The sequence below is a fragment of the Eriocheir sinensis genome, chromosome 58 (genome assembly GCF_024679095.1).
Source record: "Eriocheir sinensis breed Jianghai 21 chromosome 58, ASM2467909v1, whole genome shotgun sequence".
Classification (NCBI taxonomy): domain Eukaryota; kingdom Metazoa; phylum Arthropoda; class Malacostraca; order Decapoda; family Varunidae; genus Eriocheir; species Eriocheir sinensis.
Genome location: NC_066566.1, coordinates 7,395,135 through 7,415,177, shown reverse-complemented (window position 1 = coordinate 7,415,177; position 20,043 = coordinate 7,395,135). Strand labels below are relative to the sequence as shown.

Sequence of the window (20,043 nt, the reverse complement as noted above, 5' to 3'; positions counted from 1 at the left end):
CGCCCGAAGGCTTAGGCGCATCAACGCATTTTTTTACCACGTCTGTTTCTCGTGATGGGACGTTGACATTAACAATAATTACGCAGTGTTTATTATGTTTCACGGGGTAATTATGCCGTGTCTAAGTTTAATGAAGACAGATATAGCATTAGTCGAGGTAAGATACTTCTTGACTCAATATATATATATACGTTTTGAGGAGCTACGAAATTACCTTGTAGTGACCCAACACCTTTTTATAATCATGGTCATAATATTGAGTTACTGTTGCTTAATTTGTCCTTCTTTACTAAATCATTAATAGCTTTGGTCATTATTATCATCATACTTTTTCTAACTTACGTACCTACTCGACTTTGAACTACAACTCATTCCAGTGGTGTCCAAGTTCCGTACACAGGAATTACGCAGTATTTTCATTCCTTCAACCCTCTCGCTGGTAAATTCTTGGACAGTTTTCCTCCAAACATTATTTTCTCCTTCCTCCAACTTGAGCGCTTTAATTAAAGGAGAGAGCATCTAGACACTTTTCAAACTATAAAATATAATCCTTCTTCCCTCTTGTCTGTCATTGCTTTTTTAGGAGAAGCGACTTGCAGGCTTTTTCTTGGTTGTTTACCCCTTGGCCGCCTTCTCTGTTGTAATGAAAAATACATTATTAAGTGTGGTTACCAGTGATTGTCTCCGTAATAAAGAGACACATCATAGCCTAAGAACGGCTTACTTGTTAATCTTTTTCTTGATGCACATTACCAAGTCGAGCGTAGAATACCTAAGATATATGTATTTCATGTATTATAGACACATTGTTAAATGAGGAGTGATTTATCTTTTATTTTTTTACTATCAACGTATACGAGAGGCAATAGTAGTTTACCTGCGCCTGCTTTTCAACAATTAGAGACATCATTAAGCTGAGTAGTTTACTTGTGATTCATTTTAATAAATAGTCATATTTTGATAAGTAGAGGAATACAGTCAGGTAGTATGCATGAAAAATGTTGTTTCCTTAGTTTACCTGACGGCATTTCAATGATGATAGTCACACTTTTTTGCACAACCGTTGTTATGATGTATCGTCATGATGTATCGCGCAGTTGAGGGAAATGTAGAAAGGTTATGATGGCTGTGTTATGTCACCAGAGAGTTCTTTTTCAATATACACACTCCAGCAAATCAAAGAGTCTTTCTTCGTGCTGTTTATTCCCCTCGGCACGACAAAAGCTGCTTAGTGAGTGAACGTTGTGCAGCAACGTGCCGGAGGGAAGCAAATATAAGTGATAAAGATGCCGAGTGAGTCGAGAGATGACTGTGTTTAAGATGACGATGATGTCGATTACTTTGATAATGTTAATGATAATCATAATTAAAATAATAATAATAATAATAATAATAATAATAATAATAATAATAATAATAATAATAATAATAATAATAATAATAATAATAATAATAATAATAATAATAATAATAATATTAATAACAATAATAATAATAATAATAATAATAATAATAATAATAATAATAATAATAATAATAATAATAATAATAATAATAATAATAATAATAATATATATATAAATATATATATAATATATATATATATATATATATATATATATATATATATATATATATATATATATATATATATATATATATATATATATATATATATATATATATATATATATATATATATATATATATATATATATATATATATATATATATATATATATATATATATATATATATATATATATATATATATATATATATATATATATATATATATATATATATATATATATATATATATATATATATATATATATATATATATATATAAGAAGGAGGACTCTTCTGGTTGCCGACCTGAGAGGGTGTCTTCATAACTCCTCGAACCTCTTTCTTCTCAATTTCTGCAACATTCGCGGTCTTCGCTCTAATTTTAATTCTGTGGAACATCATCTCTCCTCCTCTAAACCTCACCTTCTCTTCCTTACCGAAACACATGTTTCTGAGGCTACTGACAGCAATCTCTACTCTGTTCCTCCTACTATCTCTATCCTAAATTTCAATCCAAAGCTGGATGTTGCGCCTACGTGCGCAACGACATCACTTGCTCTCGTGCCCACGACCTTGACTCTTCTGAATTTTCCACCATCTGGTTAAGACTTCACTGTCATTCTATTACTAAATACATCTGTGCTGTTTATCTCTCACCTAACTCTACCAACTATGTAAAATTCTTTGACTATTTGAATTCTAAAGTGGAGCACATCATGACCCACTCTCCCTTCGCTGAAATCTCCATCCTAGGAGATTTCAATGTTCACCACCAGCTTTGGCTTTCATCCTCTTTCACTGACCATCCTGGTGAACAAGCCTACAACTTTGCTATCCTCAACGACCTAGAGCAGTTGGTCCAGCACCCTACACGTATTCCTGACCGTCTTGGAGATCGGCCCAGCATTCTAGACCTCTTCCTTACCTCAAACCCTTCTGCTTATTCTGTCAAACTGTTCTCTCCGTTGGGCTCCTCCGATCACAATCTTATTTCTGCATCCTGTCCTATCGCTCCTGTACACCCTCTGGACCCACCGAAGAGGCGATGCTTCTGGCATTTTGCTTCAGCTCGGTGGGACGACCTGAGGATGTACTTTTCCGATTTCCCGTGGAATGATTATTGCTTCCAGGATAGAGACCCCTCTGTGTGTGCTCAGCGCATCACAGAGGTGATTGTCTCTGGAATGGAGGCATACATTCCTCGATCTTATTCTACTCCTCACGCTAAAAAGCCTTGGTTTAATCACGCTTGTTCTCGTGCTGTCAATGATAGAGAGGTAGCTCACAAAAGATACCAGAGCCTTCAAACTAATGCTAATTATGAACTTTACATTTCTGCCCGAAATCGTGCCAAATCTATTCTCCGACTAACCAAAAATTCTTTCATTAATAGAAAATGTCAAAACCTTGCTTTCTCTAACTCTTCCCGTGACTTCTGGCATCTAGCCAAAAACATCTCCAACTTCACTTCTTCATCTTTCCTCCACTCAGTCCTGACGGCAACACTGCCGTCTCATCTATCTCTAAGGCTGAACTCTTCTCTCAAACTTTTTCTAAAAACTCCACTCTGGACGATTCTGGGCATATTCCTCCTACTCATCCCCCCTCTGACTCCTTTATGCCTGTTATAAAGATTCTTCAAATGATGTTTTCTATGCCCTCTGGCCTCAATCCTCAGAAGGCTTATGGACCTGATGGAGTGCCTCCTATTGTCCTTAAAAACTGTGCCTCCGTGCTGTCACCCTACCTGGTCAAACTCTTTCGACTCTGCCTGTCAACATCTACCTTTCCTTCTTGCTGGAAGTATGCCTTCATACAGCCTGTACCTAAGAAGGGTGACCGCTCCAATCCCTCAAACTACCGTCCTATTGCTGTTGAATCAATCCTTAACCGGAAGATTCAAAAGCCCCTGGCCCCTTCTGACCTTCTATCTGATCGCCAGTCTGGGTTCCGCAAGGGCGTTCTACTGGTGATCTCCTATCTTAACTGACTCTTGGTCATCCTCTTAGCCGTTTCGGTGAAACTTTTGCTATTGCGCTGACATATCAAAAGCTTTTGATAGGTCTGGCACAAATCTTTGCTTTCTAAACTACCCTCCTACGGTTTCTATCCTTCTCTCTGTACCTTTATCTCCAGTTTCCTTTCTGACCGTTCTATTTCTGCCGTGGTAGACGGTCACTGTTCTTCCCCTAAATCTATTAACAGTGGTGTCCCACAGGGTTCTGTCCTATCTCCCACTCTTTTTCTGTTGTTCATTAATGATCTTCTTTCCAAAACGAACTGTCCTATCCATTCCTACGCCGATGATTCCACTCTGCATTATTCAACTTCTTTTAATAGAAGACCCACCCTTCAGGAACTTAACGACTCAAGGCTGGAGGCTGCAGAACGCTTAGCCTCAGACCTTACTATTATTTCCGATTGGGGCAAGAAGAACCTGGTGTCCTTCAACGCCTCAAAAACACAGTTTCTCCACCTATCCACTCGACACAATCTTCCAAACAACTATCCCCTATTCTTTGACAACACCCAGCTATCACCTTCCTCAACACTAAACATCCTCGGTCTATCCTTAACCCTAGAACGCTAACCATGGGTATGAGGTACCCATGCGAATGACGTCATTGCCATTGTGTATGGTTCCGGTGCTCTGAGGGTACCCACCTCCTCAGTAGCTTCATGTGCCCGCTTGACAGTGTAGGGGAAGGTCACGTTGTCTCGCTCTCTCTGCTCACCTTTGTTGTAGGCCTACATTCGGGTGCGGCATACCCATGGTTGGTGATACAGGGTGTTGTACATGTCCCTAGGATATTGTTTACGTACTTTTTTAGTGATCACCTGTGCAGTGGATCACAGGACCTGGGAGGCCATACAAGAAGTTTGGAAGCCATCGGATGATAATTTTTTTTATGAATTTTTTTTTTTTTTTAATTTTTTAACATTTTTCCTATTTTTAGTAACATTTTTCAGTACCTGATTTTCATACCAAAACAATACGTTTTTCAGTTCTTCTTAATGTTAAGTCAAGATACAAAGTTTGAAGTCCCTTCATGTAACTTTATTCCATTAAAACTTTACATTTATTTTTTTTTCTTTTTCAAAATCGGGTATGATGTACCCATGGTTAGTAGTGGTGTGACTTTTTCTAAGGTTAGTGTTCTAGGGTTAACTCAAAATCTCAACTGGAAACTTCATATCTCATCTCTTACTAAATCAGCTTCCTCGAGGCTGGGCGTTCTGTACCGTCTCCGCCAGTTCTTCTCCCCTGCACAGTTGCTGCCCATATACAGGGGCCTTGTCCGCCCTCGTATGGAGTATGCATCTCATGTGTGGGGGGGCTCCACTCACACAGCTCTTCTGGACAGAGTGGAGGCTAAGGCTCTTCGTCTCATCAGCTCTCCTCCTCATACTGATAGTCTTCTACCTCTTAAATTCCGCCGCAATGTTGCCTCTCTTTCTATCTTCTATCGATATTTCCACGCTGACTGCTCTTCTGAACTTGCTAACTGCATGCCTCCCTCCCATGGCCCCTGCACTCGACTTTCTACTCATGCTCATCCCTATACTGTCCAAACCCCTTATGCAAGAGTTAACCAGCATCTTCACTCTTTCATCCCTCACGCTGGTAAACTCTGGAACAATCTTCCTTCATCTGTATTTCTCCTGCCTACGACTTGAACTCTTTCAAGAGGAGGTATCAGGACACCTCCTCCCACTGACCTATCTTTCGGCACACCTCTTTGGATTCTTTTTAGAGCAGTAGCGGGCTTTTTTATTAATGTTTCCTTTTTTTGTGCCCTTGAGCTGTCTCCTTTGTTGTAAAAAAAAAAATCTATATATATATATATATATATATATATATATATATCTATATATATATATTTATATATTTATATATATATATATATATATATATATATATATATATATAAATATATATATATGTGTGTGTGTGTGTGTGTGTGTGTGTGTGTGTGTGTGTGTGTGTGTGTGTGTGTGTGTGTGTGTGTGTGTGTGTGTGTGTGTGTGTGTGTGTGTGTGTGTGTGTGTGTGTGTGTGTGTGTGTGTGTGTGTGTGTGTGTGTGTGTGTGTGTGTGTGTGTGTGTGTGTGTGTGTGTGTGTGTGTGTGTGTGTGTGTGTGTGTGTGTGTATATATATATATATATATATATATATATATATATATATATATATATATATATATATATATATATATATATATATATATATATATATATATATATATATATATATATATATATATATATATATATATATATATATATATATATATATATATATATATATATATCTATATATATACACATCATTTGCTGTTATTTGTTCTTACATTATTTTATTCCGTTTTCTATATTTTCTTTATCCCTAATTTTTCTTTTACTTCCACTCATTACGAATTTTATTTTAAATTCTTCACGTCCACAGGCTCACTCACCGTCTCTTGTTCTTGTTTCATATACTTCATTTTTGTGACTTTTCCTCTCTGTTTGCTCATATTGTTTGTCTCATTTTTTTTCTCATCATTTACTTCAGCAGTGTTTTTTTGTGATTCTTTTCATATGCTGTGAAATTTCGTATTTTCCTCTTTCTCATCCTCCTCTTCCTCCTCCTCCCCCTCCATCTCCTTCTTTGTTAACTTCTTTGTACTCTTTTTTTCTTCTGTCGTGTTTGCTTCCATCGTTTGTTCTATTTTTCATAAAGTTTTTTCCTTTCCCTGACTTTCATATTCTTTACCACTCTTCTTCCTGCCTTCATGTGTGCCTGCACCCTCCTCATCCTGCTTGCATATTAGCTTATACATTCTTTCCTCCTATTTTTATTGACCTTGTTTCTTATTCACGAATTTTCTTTAGTGTCTTCTTTTCATGCATTTATGTCTTACCCTTTACCACGCCTCCTCTTCCTCTTGCACTTCCTCTTTCTCCTTTTTCTCTTTATTTGTCTCCTCCTTATGGTCGTCATCATCATCCATCTCCTCCTCCTCTTCTTCCTAATTCTCTATATCCTCTTTGTTCTCTTCATTATCTGCATCTTTCTCCTCGTCCTCCTTCCTCTCCTTCACCTCCTCTCTCTCATCTTCCTTCTTTCTTATCTCCCTTATTCTCCTCCGTCATCTCTTCTCCTCAGTCATACTCGCTTCTAATATATTATGTCCTCCTCTTATTACTCTCTGATCATCGTTATTTTATTGTCTCATTGTCATTCCACAGTTTATATTACTTCTCATAATTCTTCCGCACCCTTTTTTCCAATTTCATCCTTTATTATGCGTCCTTTTTTCTCTCCGATGGCAGCTTTTGGGGGGATATTTTTTGCATTATTTTCCTCCTCTTCTTTATGTTGTGTATTATCATTTCCGCTTCCAATTCTTTCTCGCTGAAGAGGGGAGGAGGTGAAGGAGGAGAGAGAGAGATGAGAAGGGAAAGGCTCGAGTATTGTGTTATAGCTTCCAGTCATGTGCTAAGTTTATATAATGAAACTTGACCCTCGTGTGTGTGTGTGGGTGTGGGTGTGTGTGTGTGTGTGGGTGTGTGGGTGTCATGAAGCAACGGTACACCAGACCCTTGTGGTGTTATGTATACTTGTGTAACACCTTTGACGCATTTTGGTTTGCATATTGAGAGGTGGGAAGGAAAGTAATGGGGAGAGGAAAGAAGGGAGGCTTGGAAGGGATAGGGGAAGTAAATAGACGATAGGGTTAAGGTGTGTATCAGAAAAGGGGGTGAATGAGATGCTTTGAAATGGAAGATAATTAACAGAGGAAAAAAGAAGAAAAAAGGAAAAGAAAAAAAATGATGGGGAGAGGAAAGAAGGGAGGCTTGGAAGGGATAGGGGAAGTAAATAGACAATGGGGTAAAGGTGTGTATTAGATAAAGGGGTGAATGGGATGAACTGAAATGGGAAAGAATTATAAGAGGAACAAAGAAGAAAAGAGGAAAAGAAGAAAAATGATGGGGAGGGGAAAGAAGATAGAGAAAAGAAGGGAGGCTTGAAGGGGAGAGGAAAAGTAAATAAACGATGGGATAAGTGCAGCAGATGAGAGGAAGGGGTTGAAATGGAAAGGAAGTATAAGAACATAAGAACATAAGGAACCTCTAAGAAGCAATTTGATTTACATAAGACAACTCTTGCAAACGAAGCACTGTCCATTCTATCCACTAATCTATTTGGTCTATTCTTAACTGTGGTTGTCGTATCCCCCCCCCCCCCACACACACACACACACACACACACACACACCTCCGTTCCATATACGCTCTCTTCCTTCACTTCTCGTACAACTTATATATATTTTTCTCTCCATTATAATATCCCCCCTTCCACGCCCTTCCTCCACCGTTCCATTTTTAATACTTTTCTTGCCTTTTTTCTCCGCCCGTTTTCTCCCTGACACCTTACTTTCTCTTTCCCGGAACACATACAATGCCTCACATCACGTCGCGTCCTCTCAAATCTTTCTTCAATCTTCCACCACATTCGGACATCCTTCTTTCATTCCCACTCTCCATTCCTTCCAGAGCTGCCCAGGAGCGTTCGGCTGCTGGATAAGGAGAGCGCGTCCCTGCAGGAGGGTGTGCTGGGCCCCTACTACACGGGACAGACCGTCAGAGTGGCCTGTGTCGCCCTTGGGGGTAAGTGGAGCCTCTGGTGCGCCAGAGGGTGGACTGAAAAGAAGAGGGAGGGAGGAGGGAAGGGAGGTGTGTGTGTGCGTGTGTGTGTGTGTGTGTGTGTGTGTGTGTGTGTGTGTGTGTGCCCTTCACCTACGATCACCCACGGTCTGACCCAGGCTGGACTCGAGATCGCCACCCAACACCTCCGTGAAAGAGCATGGCGCTTCATAGTAACGGGTCTTCGGGTACAGCTGCACCTCACACGCCACACACAATTCATCCTTCTTGCTCAAGGGGTCAGTAACTTCTCCTGTCAGCGGAAATTTTTTTTGACCTGAGCGAGACGGGAATCTCAGCCGGTGTGTGTGTGTGTGTGTGTGTCACTCACCACCATGGTCTGATCACTCTCTGGACTCGCGATCATTAGCCAGTGTCCTCCTCGAGTGAGCCATGGAGCTCTGGTGACGCATCTTAGGGTACGGCTGGAACCTCACACCACACCCTTACACACCCTGGAGGCGGGACACGATCCCTGAGTGACACCTTGTATCCATTCACTGCCGGCTGAACAAGGGGGACAGATTAAAGGAGACATTCATCCGTCTTTACTCCGCCCGGGAATCGAACCCTGGACCTCTGGACTGTAAGGCTAGCGTGCTGACTACTGTATTACGGATCTGTGTGTGTGTGTGTGTGTGTGTATAATGATTATAGTAGTGGTAGTTATAAGTAGTAGTAGTAGTAGTAAGATTAGTTGTTAAAGTACTGGTAGTAGTAATAGTAGCAGTGGTAGTAGTAGCTACTACTAGTAGTAATAATATAAACAAATAATAATAATTATAATAATAATAATAATAATAATAATAATAATAATAATAATAATAATAATAATAATAATAATAATAATAATAATAATAATAATAATAATAGAAGTATTATATACAAGAGTAAGATATTCTTTAAATATTAAAGTAGCATTAAGTAGGAAACATGCGAAGGTTAAAGACTTTCTAATGATGAGCAAGAATATGAAAAATACTCTGGTATGTCATGTCAGGCGTAAAACTGACAACAATGGATAAAAGTAACGGGAAGGAAACAAGAACTTTGTGGCAGAGGTAAGGGCAGACGAGAATCAGGTGATGGGAGTTTAGAACCTTCGCATGAGTAGGGTAAATTTTACTAACATCGCGCCGTGAGGTGAATGACGTTGGGAAAAAACTTTGTCCTGCATGAACTAGTAATGGCTGATAATGATGGTAATTGAGCACCGCGTTCATGCTCATTTCTACCTTCCATTGCTTACTATGCTCACCTGTTGTTATCACCAGTCTCGCTCACCCTTCCCTCACCCCCACAGGCAGGCCGCGCCCCAAGCTCACCTGGTGGAGGAACAACCACATCCTGCGCACGGGCGGGGAGGAGGAGGCAGGCGCGGGCCGGGTGAGTATCCTGGCGGCGACGCAGCAGGTGGAGGCCTCTTCTGATTGGCTGGTAGGCTGCCCCGCGCCGTGAGTCAACCAATGGGGACGCACCTCTCCTCCTCTCACTGACCCTCGCTGGCACTCACCGGGGCTCGGGGCGGCACGCTTGCCTTCACTCTTTGCTCCTTATTCGTGTGTTTGTGTCACTCAACACTCTATCGTTGGCGTCGAAATGCTTCCCTGATTATTCACTTCTGTTGCTTTATTTTCCTTATTAACCGGTTAATTTATATCTTCTTTTTTAGTCACATTTGATTTTATCGCTTTGTCTTAGTATTTTCCTACCAGTCAGCGATACACACACACACACACACACACACACACACACACACACACACACACACACACACACACACACACACACACACACACACACACACACACACACACACACACACACACACACACACACACCAAGTGTCATGACCCGCCTGATGGGCGAACGTCAAATAACTCGCTCTGCGAGTGGGGTACCTCTTTAGGCGACTGGTTAAGGAGTGGCTTTCCCATCTCGCTGGTCGCGGGTTCGATCCCCGGAGCCGGTAAAACCCGTCCTTGGTCTTGATTAATTTTTCATGTGTTTCGTGACACGCTGTGGTTGTGTGGATATATAGTGAAGGGATTTCGGGCAGTACTCATACACACACACACACACACACACACACACACACACACATACTGACTCATTCATTAATTGATTTACCGGTAATTTATGTTCTGTTTCATGTCCTTGCCACATGTGTATGATCGACAGTACTTGCACATGCATTGTTCCCTGGTTATAACAAGTATTTATTACCTGATTAATTGATCCACTTACTTAGTTTTTTGTACATTTTTATCCCAGCTATATTTGATATTTTATGCATTTATATTGTTTGAATGAATGAAACAATAACTGACTACCTGGTTGACTGATAGAGTGATTGGTGGAATGGACTATTGATTTCAAGGCAAATTATTTTGTTCACGTAATGTACGTGTGTGCGTGTATGTTCTGTAACTTGCCCAAGCCACGTGTTCATTATTTTCTGTGTGAGTGCGTGCGTGCCTGTGTGTGTGTGTGTGTGTGTGTGTGTGTGTGTGTGTGTGTGTGTGATTTATATAGTTCACAGTATCACAGAAACGGTTACGTGTTCGTGTTTTTGTGCGTGCGTGTGACTAGGTGTTGCGTGCACGTGTTTCTTATGATGAATAGTTGTCTTGGTGTGTGCGTGTGGCCAGATGTCGCGTGTGTGTGTATATATAGTATGGATGCGTGTGACCAGATGTGTATATATATATGGATTCTATGTACATGTGTGTGTGCGTGCGTGTGACCAGGTGTTACGTGTATATATATGTATAGTATGTACCTGTATGTGCGTGCGTGTGATCATGTGTTGCGTGTGGTGCAGGTGCGGAGTGAGCTGGTGATCGAGAGCATCGGGCGCGGCTGGCACAACCACACCCTCACCTGTACCGCCTCCAGCACGCCCCTCGCCTCGCCGCTGCCCGCCTCCGCCATCGTCACCCTCTACCGTAAGTGTGGGGGAGGGAGAGGGAGAGGGAGGAGAAATGGAGGAGTTAGGGGAAAGAGGGTGAAAAGGAAAGAAGGAAGGAGGAGGAGGAGGAGGAGGAAAAATAGAGTAGGAGGGAAAGAGTGAGTGTATGTGGGATGAGAAGGGAAGAAGTTAAAGGAAGGACATATTGAGTAACGTGAAAAGACAGGAGTGAGGGAGATGTGAGGGAAGAAAGGAGAGAAGCTAAGGTTAGAGAGAAAGCTACAATGAAAAGGGATTGAGGAGGAAGAAAAATGGAGTAAGGGAAAATGGGAAGGGTTAGATATTAAATGGATTAAGGAGGAAAGGGGAGTTTGAGAGTTGAGGAGGAAAGAAGAGAGAGGAGGAGGATTGATGGAGTAAAGGGGAAAGAGTGAGTGTGAGGGAGGAGAGATGGGAAAAAAGGGAGAGAAAGGTTGGAAAAATAGATTGCATACGGGGAAGGAGGGAGTACAAGGGATAAGAGAATAAGGGAGAGGGAGGAGAATGGGAATATGTGGTTGACAGGGTGTGAGACAGGGTAGAAGAGAAGGGAAAGTTGAGGAAAAATGGAGGAAAGGGGGGAAAGAGAGTGTGTAAGGTGAGAAGAGAAGCAAGGAGAGAAGGAAGGGTTGGAGAAAAGGCCGTAAGGAGAAAGAAGTAAGACATAGAGGTAAGGAAAGATGAAGGGAGGGATGGGGAAGGTGGAGTGGGCTAGATGATGACGATAAATAAAGGGAAAAGGAGACAGAAAATAAAAGAGGAAAAAGGAAGGAGCAAAAAGGAGTGACATAGGTAGAGAGAAGGATAGGACGCAGAGACAACCTGATGAAAAGGGGAATGAGCAATGGAAAAAAAGGGGTAAAAGGACAACGAAGGAGGGAAGGAAAAAGTTAGAAGTAAACGAAAGGAAAAATCGGAGGAGTAAGAAGGATTGGAAGAGAGATAGAAAGGAGTTCAGATCACACACACGACTGAAGGGAAAGGAAGAGGAATGAGAAATGGAAGAAAAAGGAGAGACAGGGACGAAGGAAGGAAGTATTTGGATGGAGACGAAGATTAAGAAAGGATTGAAGGAGGATTTAAGGATGGAAACAAGGAGGAGGAATTAGAGGAAGAAGGATAAGAGGAATTAGGTTTACGAGAGAGAGAGAGAGAGAGAGAGAGAGAGAGAGAGAGAGAGAGAGAGAGAGAGAGAGAGAGAGAGAGTCATTATTTAGCCTGGCTGGGAAATTACGTTGAAAAGTGTGTATTTAGAGAGGAAGACAGGCAGAAAAGGGGGAACAAAGGTAGTGAAGGAAGGAAAGAAGGGAGAGAGGAAAGGAGAGGGAAGGAGGGAGAGATCTGAAGGACTTGTAAAGGGGAAAGTGGATTGAAAAGGAAGAGAGGAGAAGAGAGAGAGAGACAGGAGGAAGAGATGGTAAAATTGAAGATATCGTCAGGTTTGTCTTTATAGGAAGGGTGGGAGAGATGAAGGGGAGGAAGAGAAGACGATGGAAGAGAAGGAAGGGAGGAGGAGGAGGAGGAGGAGGAAGAAAGACAGAGTGGGAAGAGTGCACAGAAGGGGCGAATAAAAAATGGAAATGGAGGAAAAAGTGTTGAAAATAGAAGTGTATGAAGGGAGGAGAGAGAGAGAGAGAGAGAGAGAGAGAGAGAGAGAGAGAGAGAGAGAGAGAGAGAGAGAGAGAGAGAGAGAGAGAGAGAGAGAGAGAGAGAGAGAGAGAGAGAGAGAGAGAGAGAGAGAGAGAGAGAGAGAGAGTAAACAAGAAATTTGCAGGTATATAGGGAAGGGGTCGCCAGGAAAATGAGAATACGAAAAGGAATAGCAAAAAAAGATAAAATAAAACCGAAGGAGAGCGCCCCTGAGATAGGCAGACGAAGGGAGAGGAAAGGGAAAAGAGGAAGAGGAGGAGGGAAAGAAAGGAAGGAGCAAAAGAGTAAAAGAGAAAAAGAGAGGAAGAAGCAAAAGAGGGGGAAAGAAAGGAGAGAAAAGAGAGGAAGTAGGAAAAGAATAGAGGGGATGAGGAAAGGAAAAGAAGGAAGGAGGAAAAGAGAGGAAAGACAAAAAGGGAGAAAGGAGGAAAAGAAAGCAAAGAGGTAAGGAAAGCATGGAGGGAAAGAGAGGAAGCAGGAAAAGGGAGGAGGGAGGAAAAAGAGGAAAAAGAATGAGGAAATGATAGGAAAAGAGAGGAAGAAAGAGGAAGGGAAGCAGGAAAGGAGAGAAGAGAAAAAGAAGGAAGAGAAAAATAGGGGAAGGAAGAAAAGAGAGGAAAGAGGAAGAGAGAAGGAGGAAATTATAGGAAAGAGGAAAAGGGGGGAAAAAAGAAGAAGGGAAGTAGGAAAGGAGAGAAGAGGAAAAGAGAAGGAAGAGAAAAATAGGAAAAGGAGGAAAAAGTGAGGAAGGAGAAATAGAGAAAAAGGAGGAGAGTAAAGAGAGGAAGAAGGGAGGCACATATGAAGAGGAAAAGTGAGGCTTTCAGAGGAGGGGAGGATTGATAGTGAAATGTATATAGGAAGGAACTCTCGCCAGCCTTCAGAACTAAACGTATAGCAGACTCGTTGGCAGGTGGGCAGAGGTAGACTAGCTCGCAGGTGTTGCAAAGGTAGACTCAGATATGTTCACCTGCCTTTCCTTCTAATGATTTTTGTTTTAGTTTCCTATTCAAAAAAATGATGTTTTGTTAGTTTTCCTATTTGATAATTGTGAGAAAATAAGGAAAATGTGTTTATCTCTTTCCTATTTTTATTTTTATTTGAGTTGCATATATTAAAGTTATAACGTTAATAGTTTTCCTCTTCTTCATATGTAAAAAGAAGTCAATTATGTATATCTTCTTCCTATTATTATTTTTTGTTTTAGTTTCCTTGTCCAAAAAAATGTTAGTTTACCATTTCTCCGAATGTAAAAAAATATATATACAATTGTTCCGACTTTATTTTATACTTGACATTTTATTTATTTATTTATTCTTTTCTCTTTTCCCTTTTCATTTCCATTTCCCGGTGATGAATTGGCATTTGACGCGCATGTATTAAATTTGCATTCTGTAATTTTCTTTTTTTTCTTATCTTTTTTTGGGTGAACGATTTGTTTTGAACTATTTTTCGCTTTTTGTTGATTTGTTTAGTTCATTTGTTTTTCGTCACGTCAAACCTTTTTATTGACAGTTATTTTTAGTGTTCTCTGTTTTCTCTATTGTATTGCTCTGTTGTGTTCAAATATTTCTCTCTCTCTCTCTCTCTCTCTCTCTCTCTCTCTCTCTCTCTCTCTCTCTGTTTTGCTTTGTGGGTCTCTCGTTTCACTTAATTGTTTTGTTCCATTTTGTGTTCGTCATTCTTCTTCGCCAACTGACAATCTGCCCGACCGACTGACTGACTCACCTGCTGCCTTACCGACTCACTGATTGACTGCCTCTGCCGGATTGTTTGCTTTACTGACTGACTGGCGGTAACAAACTGACTGCCGACCCTCGCCACTCACAAAAACACTGACTGACTTGCTAACCGATGACTGACTGACCAAATGATTGACTTGTGTATTGATTTTAGGCAAATGATTTACATACTATCATATTGCTGATTGACTGGCCGAGCTAATGAGGAATTCCTGGGTACGATAATGACTCATCGAGAATTATTGGCAAGTAGATGATTGACGTATTGCTATTCTGGCTAAATGACCAAGTAACAGACAGAACAGATTTGCCACATCCTCGTAGACAGTAGACGATTCAACAGACAGACCAGCCACACACACACACACACACACACACGAAGAGGGGAAGTAATTCACAACAGACAGGAAGACACCACACACGTTCTCGTTCCCGCTAGACTAACAAACGATTACGACGGACAAACAGACAATCTCAATTCGTAAGAACACGTAAAATTGTTCTCAGCATTATTACATACATACACAGCGTACACAGACCTATTCACACGTACACGCACACTCACATACACGCGTCTACCAACCCTCCCACATAAAAACCGATACCCACATACGTCAACACAAACATACACTAATCTCTCATACACAAAAATACACGTCCTCACATACATCCAAACGTTCCTTTACACTTACTAACCCAAGCATACCAACCCTCCCACCATAAACACGCATGCCTACCTACCCTTCAACTCCCAACCCCCCCCCCCCCCTTACAGATCACCTCTTACCCCCAACACCACCTTCACCCTCACGCCCGTTCCTTTCTCCAACCAGTCTTGCCTCGGGTGGTGGAGGTTCGAACCCCGGGCCGTGCGAGGGAGGGTCACCCCGCCCTCATCATCTGCACCACGGAGGGCTCCAGGCCGCCCCCAACCCTCACCCTCAAGCTCGGGGGCAGAAGACTCATCCCGGACAAGGTAAGAATAGGAGGAAGGGGTTGACGAGGCGAAGGGCTGAAGAGGGAAAAGGGAAAAGTGTGTTGAGTAAGACTGTGTGATAGTGAGGAAGGAGGGGTGGGTAAGGGAGAGAGAGAGAGAGAGAGAGAGAGAGAGAGAGAGAGAGAGAGAGAGAGAGAGAGAGAGAGAATTAGTGTAAAAGGAAAGCAATGAAAGCAACAATATAAGCAAGAGACAGAAATAGAGCAAGTATAGTGTAACAATTTCTCTCTCTCTCTCTCTCTCTCTCTCTCTCTCTCTCTCTCTCTCTCTCTCTCTCTCTCTCTCTCTCTCTCTCTCGTTCCCCTACCAGCGGAAGACGTGTAATGCACATATAATTGCAGGCGTTTCACTGCCCTACATTTTTAGGGTCTAATAGATGGATGTTTGTGTGTTTGTGTGTGTGTGTGTGTATGTGTGTGTGTGTATGTGTGTGCGAGAGAGAGAGAGAGAGAGAGAGAGAGAGAGAGAGAGAGAGAGAGTTAGTGAGTGAGTGAGTGAGTGTCTTACAACAAAGGAGGCAGCTCAAGGGCACAAAAAAAACAATAATAAAAAAAAGCCCGCTAATCGCTGCTCCTATAAAAGAATCAGAAGAGGTGGCCAAAAGCAAGGTCAATTTCGGGAGGAGAGGTGTCCTGATACCCTCCTCTTGAAAGAGTTCAAGTCGTAGGCAGGAGGAAATACAGATGAAGGAAGATTGTTCCAGAGCTTACCAGTGTGAGGGATGAAAGACTGAAGATGCTGGTTAACTCTTGCATAAGGGGTTTGGACAGTATAGGGATGAGCATGAGTAGAAAGTCGTGTGCAGCGGGGCCGTGGGAGGGGGGGAGGCATGCAGTTAGCAAGTTCAGAAGAGCAGTCAGCGTGGAAATATCGATAGAAAATAGAAAGAGAGGCAACATCGCGGCGAAATTTAAGAGGTAGAAGACTATCAGTAGGAGGAGGAGAGCTGATGAGACGAAGAGCCTTAGCCTCCACTCTGTCCAGAAGAGCTGTGTGAGTGGAGACCCCCCACACGTGAGATGCATACTCCATACGAGGGCGGACAAGGCCCCTGTATATGGATAGCAACTGCGCGGGGGAGAAGAACTGGCGGAGACGATAAAGAACGCCCAACCTCGAGGAGGCTGATTTAGCGAGAGAGGAGATGTGAAGTTTCCAGTTGAGATTTTGAGTTAAGGATAGACCGAGGATGCTTAGTGTTGAAGAAGGTGACAGCTGAGTGTTGTCGAAGAATAGGGGATAGGTGTTTGGAGGATTGTGTCGAGTTGATAGGTGGAGAAATTGAGTTTTTGAGGCATTGAAGGACACAAGGTTCCTTCTGCCCCAATCGGAAATGATAGCAAGGTCTGAGGTTAAGCGTTCTGCAGCCTCCAGTCTGGAGTCGTATACATCCTGTTCTGATGGTCTTCTATTGAAAGAAGTTGAATAATGCAGAGTGGAGTCGTCGCCGTACGAGTGGACAGGACGGTTTGTTATGGAAAGAAGATCATTGATGAATAACAGGAAGAGAGTGGGTGATAGGACAGAGCCCTGTGGAACGCCACTGTTGATAGGTTTAGGGGATGAACAGTGACCGTCTACCACCGCAGAGATAGAACGGCCAGAAAGGAAACTGGAGATAAAGGAACAGAGAGAGGGATAGAATCCGAAAGAGGGCAGTTTAGAAAGCAAAGACTTGTGCCAGACTCTATCGAAGGCTTTCGATATGTCTAGCGCAACAGAGAAAGTTTCACCGAAACGGCTAAGAGAGGATGACCAAGAGTCAGTTAAGAGAGCAAGAAGATCACCAGTAGAACGCCCCTTGCGGAATCCATACTGGCGATCAGAAAGAAGATTAGAAGTGGAAAGGTGCTTTTGAATCTTCCGGTTAAGGATTGATTCAAAAGTTTTAGATAGACATGAAAGTAAAGCTATTGGGCGGTAGTTTGAGGGATTGGAGCGGTCACCCTTCTTAGGCACAGGCTGTACAAAGGCATACTTCCAGCAGGAAGGAAAGATAGATGTTGATAGGCAGAGACGAAAGAGTTTGACCAGGCAGGGTGTCAGCACAGAAGCACAGTTTTTAAGGACAATAGGAGGCACTCCATCAGGTCCATAAGCCTTCTGAGAGTTGAGGCCAGAGAGGGCATAGAAAACATCATTAGGAAGAATCTTAATAACAGGCATAAAGGAGTCAGAGGGGGGATGAGTAGGAGGAATATGCCCAGAATCGTCCAAAGTGGAGTTCTTACAGAAAGTTTGAGCGAAGAGTTTAGCCTTAGAGACAGATGAGACGGCAGTGCTGCCGTCAGGGTTAAGGAGAGGAGGGAAAGTGGAAGAAGTGAAATTAGAGGAGAAATATTTGGCTAGATGCCAGAAGTCACGGGAAGAATTAGAAGAAGCAAGGTGTTGACATTTTCTATTTATGAAAGAAGTTTTTGTAAGTCGGAGAATAGATTTGGCACGATTCCGGGCTGAAATGTATAGATCAAAGTTAGTGGGAGTTCGAAGGTTCTGGAACCTTTTGTGAGCTGCCTCTCTATCTTTAATAGCACGAGAACAAGCATGATTAAACCAAGGCTTTTTAGCATGAGTAGTAGAGAAAGTACGTGAAATGTATGCCTCCATTCCAGAGACAATCACCTCTGTGATGCGCAGAGCACACACAGAGGGGTCTCTCTCCTGGAAGCAGTAATCATTCCACGGGAAATCGGAAAAGTACATCCTCAGGTCGTCCCACCGAGCTGAAGCAAAATGCCAGAAGCATCGCCTCCTCGGTGGGTCCAGAGGATATACAGGAGCGATAGGACATAATACAGAAATAAGGTTATGATCGGAGGAGCCCAACGGAGAGAACAGTTTGATAGAGTAAGCAGAAGGATTAGAGGTAAGGAAGAGGTCTAGAATGTTGGGCCTGTCTCCAAGACGGTCGGGAATACGAGTAGGGTGCTGAACCAACTGCTCTAGGTCGTTGAGGAGAGCAAAGTTGTAGGCTTGTTCACCAGGCTGGTCAGTGAAAGAGGATGAAAGCCAAAGCTGGTGGTGAACATTGAAATCTCCCAAGATGGAAATTTCAGCGAAGGGAGAGTGGGTCAAGATGCGCTCCACTTTAGAGTTCAAATAGTCAAAGAGTTTTACATAGTTAGTAGAGTTAGGTGAGAGATAAACAGCACAGATGTATTTAGTAATAGAATGACAATGAAGTCTTAGCCAGATGGTGGAGAATTCAGAAGAGTCAAGGTCGTGGGCACGAGAGCAAGTGATGTCGTTGCGCACGTAGGCGCAACATCCAGCTTTGGATTGAAATTTAGGATAGAGATAGTAGGAGGGAACAGAGTAGAGATTGCTGTCCGTGTGTGTGTGTGTGTGTGTGTGTGTGTGCGTGTGTGTGCTTATTTCAAAACAGCCTGATCACTCTTTGGAATCGTCATCGCCAGCACTATAGTTCTCTCCCGATAAGAGCAAGCTCATTATATTCGATCTCAGGGTACTGCCTGGACCTCCACACACGCCGTCCTCCCTGCTCAAGAAAAGGCAGTAACCACTCATCGTCGGTGGAAAAATACCGGTCTGAACGGGGTTCGAACTTCCGCCTGTCAGGTCGAAGCATGGCAGTGCAGAGCTTTAACCACTGAGCTACCAGAGAGGTGTGTGTGTGTGTGTGTGTGTGTGTGTGTGTGTGTGAAATAGAAATAATAAATAGAAATGATATCTAGAAAAAATATATATAATTATAGATAATAATAACAAGGATGATACAAAACAGTAATAATAGCGATATGCACCGATTGTTAAGGGAGTGGCGTCCATGCGGCAACAAATACAGGACGCAAAAATACATTCCTAAACTGAAAACTATTTAGTGAGAAAATTAAATCACTTCCATTAAGATGTGTGTGTGTGTGTGTGTGTGTGTGTGTGTGTGTGTGTGTGTGTGTGTGTGTGTGTGTGTGTGTGTGTGTGTGTGTGTGTGCTTTACTTTCATCTATTGAAATTGCAAATGAGAGGGAGGGAGGGAGAGAGAGAGAGAGAGAGAGAGAGAGAGAGAGAGAGAGAGAGAGAGAAAATGGAGACTGACAGATTACATAATTCTCTCTCTCTCTCTCTCTCTCAAGTTTTTCATTTCTTTAATTTGTGGGTTCTTCAACTTTTTCTGCTAAAGTAAGGGTTCCGGTAACTTCCCGTCCTCCTCCTCTTCCTCCTCCTCCTTCTCTTCTTCCTCCTCCTCCTCCTCCTCCTCAACAGCCTCCTCCTTCTCTTCCTCTTCAGCCTCTTCCTTCTCTCCTTTTTCTTCATCTCCTCCTCCCACTTCATCTTCTCTTTCTTATACCTCCTCCTCCTCCTTCTCCTCTTCCTCCTCCTCCTCGTCCTCCTCCTCCTCCTCTTTCTCCTCCTTCACGGGCTCCAGTCATGAAACGGTTTGTCTCTCGTGTTTGTCTGTGTTTGTCTGTCTGTTGGTGAGCG

General features: G+C 42.3%; 1 protein-coding gene across 3 annotated transcripts in view; it reads left to right on the top strand.

Moving 5' to 3' along the window:
• The window catches only part of LOC126985107 (hemicentin-1-like), a 295,072-nt gene that overhangs the window by 112,261 nt on the left and 162,768 nt on the right, over window positions 1-20,043 (top strand). For 2 of the 3 annotated variants that reach the window (XM_050839570.1, XM_050839571.1), the window contains exons 4-7: window positions 8,112-8,225; window positions 9,565-9,698; window positions 11,086-11,209; window positions 15,437-15,579. In XM_050839570.1, the coding sequence (XP_050695527.1) occupies window positions 8,112-8,225; window positions 9,565-9,698; window positions 11,086-11,209; window positions 15,437-15,579 (515 nt within the window). The remainder of the gene's footprint in view (window positions 1-8,111; window positions 8,226-9,564; window positions 9,699-11,085; window positions 11,210-15,436; window positions 15,580-20,043) is intronic. The other variant, XM_050839572.1, reaches the window with a different exon arrangement.